Here is a 7,368-nt window from a genome sequence, read left to right on the forward strand (position 1 = left end):
GCTTGTGCTGCACTTTGTCAGTGTTTGGCATTTCCCGAAGCCATCGCCTCGCCTCCCCTCATGACATCATTTGTCATCCTCCTCTGAAAGCAACAACATTGACATCCCAAGTCATGCTGTTTTTCCCCCTCTCTGGAGTTGTTGTCAGGTGGCATGTATGGGAGAGAGAGAGAGAGAGAGAGAGAGAGAGAGAGAGAGAGAGAGAGAGAGAGAGAGAGAGAGAGAGAGAGAGAGAGAGAGAGAGAGAGAGAGAGCGCCTTCTCATGCCTTTGCTGCTTTCTGCAGCTGGCACACTTTTCATCCACCCACCCCACCCACCCATTGGAACTAACAGGGGTGTCGAAATTTTGAATCAGAATGTTTTCACCTCTCGGTGCAGAGTGGCATGGGCTCGTGTTCCTCTGGCTACACCCACTGGGCTGGTATTTAAGCTTGAGTCCCCCACCATCCTTTCATCAGTCAGCTAAGGAGCGTAAACAGGAGCCGGCCGGGCAGCCAGACAGCCAGACAGACAGACAGACAGCCAGACAGACTCTTGCCACGAGAACCCATCCAACATACAACAGAGTGAGGAGGGAGCACTTTGTGAACAATCATGTCTGCGGAAGCTTCAGCAATCTTCTCTCTTCTTCTGCTCCTTGTCTCCTCATTGGTAAGCCGTCCAGCATCATTTGTTGTCACTTAGCAGCGATGTCATTGCGCTAACGTGCAATTATTTCAATTGACACAGACAGCACCTGATCTTGGAATCTTGAAAAGAAATCATATGATTTCCATTGTGGATGTAAATAGTGCAGCAGAAAGACTGTAAACATTGAAAGCAACGTGAGTGCAGTGTGATGTCGCCCTCTTGTGGACGTCTCATTTGCACCTCTTTTCAATTGAACATCCGGAATTAGTTTTGGTGTGTCACGTCAGTGGCCTCAACATTAGGTCCACCTTGGAGCTGAATGAACATATTGATTTGTCTAATACTGGCTAAGTGCTTTTGTCGATTCTTGCAGACCGGGGCCCAGGAATGCTCGCTGCCCTGCGCCTGCCCCTCCGAGCCCCCTCGCTGCCCAATAGGCACCAGCTTGGTGTTGGATGGCTGCGGTTGCTGTAAAGTGTGTGCCAGGCAGCTGGGGGAGCCTTGCAACCTGCTGGAGCCCTGCGACCACCACAAGGAGCTCTACTGCGACTACGCGCTGCTGAGCGACACCGACACGGGCATCTGCATGGGTAAGACCGATTCTGTCCTGCAGACTTCCCTCATTTGCATATTTGTGAAGTCGGCGAACGCTTTGCGATTCTTTCTCGGAAACCCGCATCCTCCCTTATGATGTCATTGATGTCTTATTTGCCCCCCAGCGCAAGAGGGTCAATCGTGCCACCTTGGCGGCGTCACCTACCGCAGCGGCGAGTCCTTCCAGCCGAGCTGTAAACACCAATGTGTGTGTATGAACGGCGAAATCGGATGCGTGCCCACGTGCCCCAGTAACGTGCGCTTTGCGTCCCCCGACTGCCCGTACCCTCGCCGCATCCGCATCCCGGGAAAGTGCTGCGAGGAGTGGGTGTGTGAGCAGACCCCTCAGGACCACCTCTATCAGTCCGTCATGGGCGGTCAGTAGCGGCTCCGTCACACGGCTCCGTCCAATGAGCCCGTCGCCGCGTGTTAAACGGCCCGCGCGCCTCTGTCCTCGCAGGAGCTTCTCAAATCCATCCGTTGCCCTCCTCCAAACCCGCGGCAGGCTCCGCAGAGCTTTCCCTTCAAGGTGCGCCAGCCGAAAGTCCCCGAGATAACTGCATCGTCCAGACCACAGAGTGGAGCGAGTGCTCGGCCACCTGCGGCATGGCCGTCTCGTCCCGCATCACCAACGACAACCGGCGCTGTCAGCTGGAAAGACAGAGCAGGGTCTGTATGCTTCGACCCTGCCAGAGCCAGCAGGAGAAAGAAATTAAGGTTTGGGAGCTTTGCTTTGCTTAGATTTTTCTTTTTGGACTACAGATGAGTCATCATGTACGGATTTGCTTCTTTCCCCCCCTCAGCGTGGCAAGAAATGCGTGCGGACGCCAAAGGCCCAGAAAGGCATGCGCTTTGAGTTGTCGGGCTGCACCAGCACCAGGTCGTACAAACCCAAGTTCTGCGGCGTTTGCACCGACAACCGCTGCTGCACGCCTCACACCACCGTCACCGCCGAGGTGGAGTTCCGCTGTCCCGAGGGAGACGTGTTCAGCAAAAAGATGATGTTCATCAAGACTTGCTCCTGCCACTTTGACTGCCCGAGAGACAACGACATCTTCCTGGCTTCCAACACACGGAGGATGACGGGTGACTACGAGCACGACGTGTGATATTGACCGGCCGGGCCTTTTCCATCCACCGCATGCGTCCGCCCCGATCCGACCACTACAAACACGCAATTTCATCCGAGCAGGCGGACATTTGCCCTTGCTTTCAATTGAGTTTGGAGGAGGCGATGAGACCCGATTCGAATCTCAAGCTAGTATCTTATTGACACGTTTCACTTTGGAAGAAGAAAGGTACAGAGGTACGAGTCCACTGATTGACAATTATTGTATCGCTTGTGAGAAGAGCAATAGTTGCCACTGTGCTGGTGTCTTTGGCTCCAAGCAAAACGATTGCGCAAGCCGCATGGGTTCGCGTAGTGACGATGTGAATGCGAGTGTGAATCAACAGAAGCGATATTTACCACTTTTTTTTCAAATGTCAACAATCCTGGCCAATTTCTGGCCCCCATTGAGACAAGTTGGTGTGCAGGTTTGTATCGACTTGTGCCCAATGAGAAATTGTAATTGACAAAAAGCCACAAGAATGTGGAGACGCTGATAGACTGAGGGTGTGCGCATATGGCAACATAAGCCTTCATGCCTAGTTTATGTTTTATGCATATATTAAAAAAAAACAAAAGAAGTTTTAGATTCAGACATCGTTAAGATATATTTGGCTTTTGTATACTGACCAGTCTAAAAACGAACCTTTAGCGTGACTCGGCGATTGCTGATACAACTTCATTATTTCCATCTTATTTAAAAAGAAATGGACCATTTTGGCAGCAAGCAAATACAAGTGTGAATACTTTGAGACCGTGTACAGTTTTGTACTACAAGTTATGTTTAACGCTGACTGTATTGTATTGTTTTAGTTTTTCCACTGTAACCACCTGACTAAGATACGAATGACTTCTTGTCTGTTGCACTTTTTTCTTTTTTCCAATAAACAAAGTCTATTTTTTATAGATATGCTGAGTGTTGCTCAGATGTTTGAAAAATGTTGCTGTGAAAAATACTTGAGTTCACTTCAACAAAGTATTTCGACTTAGTTACTTTGTACCGCCATCCCAGCTACGCGCGCTCTTCCCTTTGTGACCACAAGGGGGATTTGGTGCATCAAAACAACCGCTATATAACCGGGGTGGATCGTGGTGCTGTCTGCTAGCTTTACTGCTGTCTGCTAGCAGCTAGCTTTGCTGCTGTCTGCTAGCAGCTAGCTTTGCAGCTGTCTGCTAGCAGCTAGCTTTGCAGCTGTCCGCTAGCAGCTAGCTTTGCAGCTGTCCGCTAGCTTTGCTGCTGTCTGCTAGCTTTGCTGCTGTCTGCTAGCTTTGCTGCTGTCTGCTAGCAGCTAGCTTTGCTGCTGTCTGCTAGCAGCTAGCTTTGCTGCTGTCTGCTAGCAGCTAGCTTTGCTGCTGTCTGCTAGCTTTGCTGCAGTGCGATCGCCTCGTCTTCCAGGCTGCTTGCCAGCCAGCCACCACAATCGTGCAGGTTACTCTTTGTATCTTTCTTTCTCTCTCTCTCCCTCTCTCTCTCGGGATCAAGACCCCTAATGATGCATGTACACATGATGGAGCGCACAATCCACCAAGACGCTGTCCCACGTAGATTGTGCTCATCCGATTGCAGAAGCTCAACTTTACGAGAGCTGAGCTGAGCTAAGCTGCAGTGTATTTTGAAAGTGTTTCCGGTGTTCATGCTAGCTTGACGCAGCAGTGTCCGAACCGCGCCGACCACTCCCACGCGCAATTAGGAGGCTGCGTGGACGTGCGTGGAGGTGACAATGTAGCCGGCAGAGTGGATGACCAACAGCACAACTGCACAAGAATACAGGTAAATAAAGTGGACCGTTTTTTGTCAGTGACATGTTAGTTTGGTCTGACAGTTATTGTGAATCCTAATCATTTGCAGCCGAACTTATGTGTCAAAGCCATACACTCTCTCAAATATGATTCAACATTTATGTGCTTCTTAATGTTAAATGTTCATGTTGGTACCCTTTACAATATTCCTGTTAGCCAAGTAAAAAGATTCAATGTTGTCCATTCTGTTGTCCAATCCTGCCAAATGGTGTATTGCTTCGTGCATGCTGCTGCTGCTGCTGCGCCATGCCTAGTCAAATCTCAAGTCATGTTCTGTGAGAGCTGTTGAGGTCCACACAGTTTGGCCTGCAGAACTTCCCGGTCCGTTTAACTCTAACCTCCCACGGTGCATTTCTGCTCATCTCGGAGAAGAGTCTCCACCTGGAAGCACTGCAGACATCGTAAAAGGAAAACATGGACTTCTCAAAGCAAAAGTGGTGTAGAAGTGCTTCCACGATTGATCCATCGATCGATTGATTGATTGAACTGTATGTTTCATAGCGATGAAACTGATTGTTGCCAAAATACTTTGCTGAGCAAATCTGATAACCTTGTTTATTCATCTTCTTTTATGAAACACATTGACTGCTGACTGCTGCTGATGACATCTCAAATTCTCCCTCTGGCAAACTGGTGAGTAAAAGAGAAGAATCAATTATTGAGTTGACTGTGTCGATTGGGTGCGCGCTCCCCAGTGGTTGTTTTCTAATACCTTTAACAGAGTGCAAGCTGGTATTTCGAATATTGCATTCACATTCTTTTTGCACGCCTCGCTTTTAGTTGGAGTATTTGAGCAAGCCGTGTTGCAGTGCAGTCGACTTTTATGCTGTACCAAATGTGTCCAGCAGGTTGTAGCAGAGCGCAATATGGATGAAATAACTGAGCAGGTGGTCTCATTTACAATGGATTATCATCGTCATCAGATGACATCATGTTTAGCCACTATAGTGTAGCACGGATTCATATGTTAGGGCAGTTCTAGACTAAAACTAAATCGCTCTGCAAGTGGATCTCATGAATGCATTGAGGCTGGTTCAGCTGATCTTGCAAAATAGGAGTGGTTGACTTTACGCAACAACATCATTCCAAATGTTTCATTACCATGATGGGCTTTTTGATTAATGGAAAATATTAATCACTCCTGTTAAATCTTGAGTTATTATTATAATAGCCTAATGGTTTACCCACATCATAGGCTAAACTTATCCTTTTTGGAGCCTGGTAACTTTATTATTAGAATTACTTTTCCTTGCTGTGTAGCATTTGAAAAGAATATGTAGACTGTACTCTCCATATGATTGTAGCATTCTCCCTTCAACATGGTCTTGAGCATTCATGTGTAAGTGGCATCCTCCCCCCAGGGGGCTGCTGTCACTTCATCTCGCCAGACAATCTGGCTCAGCACCTGCTTCTGACACTGGCAGGAGGGGAGGGACGGGAGGGAGGGAGGGAGACAGACAGTGAGGGAGGAGAACCTGCCATGATAGCCAAGCGGGGGTAGGCTGAGGGCAAATGGTGGCCTTTTGTGCTGGGATGGGATGGATGCATGGGATGCATGGGATGGATGGATGGATGGATGGATGGATGGGATGGGGGTGCAGTGTTTCAATGTGGAAAGAAAGCCAAACTGTACAATCTGCTGATGTGTTGTTCTGAAAATAGCACTCCCCAGACAAAAGTGGCTTAGATATGCCAATTACAGGCAGACATAGAAAGAAGGCCGGCCACTCCTGCCGTAGCGTACGTCTCCTTTGTGCTGAATGAGCAGCTGATTAGTTTGTTAGCTTTCAGTTTTTCATAAAAATGCTGAGCCAGCTCAAACTGTTTTGACCTGTTTATGCACTATTTCTGGATTTAGACTATGTTCAATCCATCATGTCAAATATTTGTACTGTATATATATATATATATATATACACACATTAATTATTCGAGGGTCATCTTGTGTATGTTCAGCTAGGATAGACTTCCACTAACTTAGGTAGGATAAGCACTATTGATCATGGATGGATGCATTTATAGGTTGCTTTTCAAGAGACCCATGCATGCTTAACAATAAATCCCAGGAGGATTAAAATGTGTGTGTGTGTGTGTGTGTGTGTGTGTGTGTGTGTGTGTGTGTTTGTACTTGCGTGTGCACTGCATAGAGCCATGTTATTAAATGTATACAACAAATGACCCGATTTCAACATCATTCTCCATGATGAAGAAAATCACTTGGACCATTTTTTTAACCCATGTGTCAATATTACTATATTTATTATTTGCATGAATGATGTTTAGCGTGCTCTCACTAGGCAACCATATTGCATTATATAAGCAATGGCGTCCAAACACAATCATAGATTGTGATCCTCACACAGACTGTTAAATAATAAATAGACTGAGTCCCTGGAATCCAATCAGCAAGCAGCCTCTTTTTCATGAATTTATTTAAATGAGTTGCGCTCTCCCTTTTCCCCTCACGCAATCCCAAGGGAAAATGGATGTATTGATTTTTACGAATCGGGGCTCATCAGTATCCTTGGTTACAGATGATAAAGCTCCACGAAAAAAAAACACTCCAAAAAAAAATCCCCAGCAAGACAAAGGACGGCGATTGGTGCAGGCTTTTCACTTTGCTCCCACCATTGGCAAATACACTTGCTTCATTTCATAGCAGCCCCCCCCCCCCTCTGAACAGCACATTATCTTAACCCCGGGTCTTGTCTTATAGGCTTGATGATCGTTGCACAACAGGTTGTTATTTGGCTTGAGGAACATGTATACAAAATATTCAAAGAACACGAAAACAAGATGTTTATTCATTTTTTTTTCACCATTACTCTTTGACAGTGTGCTATTTGTAATGAATGCGTATACAAACTAAAATCCTTTAGGACATTTAGTATATATTTTCTTTTTTAATTTTTAACATGGGTGGAGTTTTCTTTGGTATTTTGGTCAATTTTGTACAGGTAGAATTGGGTGAAATTGATCGTTTGTGAATGAATGAAGTCTATTCCCAGCAATCCTAGTGGCACCCTGCATTCGCCTCCAAATCGTGCCCGATGATGCACAAATAGACTCGTCGGGTCTGTGCATGACATTGGCAAAATCGAAAAATCGAAGATATTAAACGCTCATATTTAGTGTGTGGTCTTATGTAGCCCCACTCACTCTCCAAGTCGCACTGATGAAAAATGGATTCCTCCGAGCGCTGAAGTTGCCCATCTTTGCACAGCGATTTAGGCTG

General features: G+C 46.7%; 1 protein-coding gene across 1 annotated transcript; it reads left to right on the forward strand.

The window, feature by feature from the left end:
• Positions 1-321: 321 nt before the first annotated feature.
• ccn2b (cellular communication network factor 2b) lies at positions 322-3,241 on the forward strand. The gene is made up of 5 exons (XM_061266976.1): positions 322-652; positions 1,005-1,221; positions 1,351-1,602; positions 1,686-1,942; positions 2,029-3,241. The coding sequence occupies exons 1-5, from the start codon at positions 596-598 to the stop codon at positions 2,332-2,334; spliced, it is 1,089 nt and encodes a 362-aa protein (XP_061122960.1). The 5' UTR covers positions 322-595; the 3' UTR covers positions 2,335-3,241.
• Positions 3,242-7,368: the final 4,127 nt, after the last annotated feature.

This window comes from Syngnathus typhle, linkage group LG20, assembly GCF_033458585.1.
Source record: "Syngnathus typhle isolate RoL2023-S1 ecotype Sweden linkage group LG20, RoL_Styp_1.0, whole genome shotgun sequence".
NCBI classification, from domain to species: Eukaryota; Metazoa; Chordata; class Actinopteri; order Syngnathiformes; family Syngnathidae; genus Syngnathus; species Syngnathus typhle.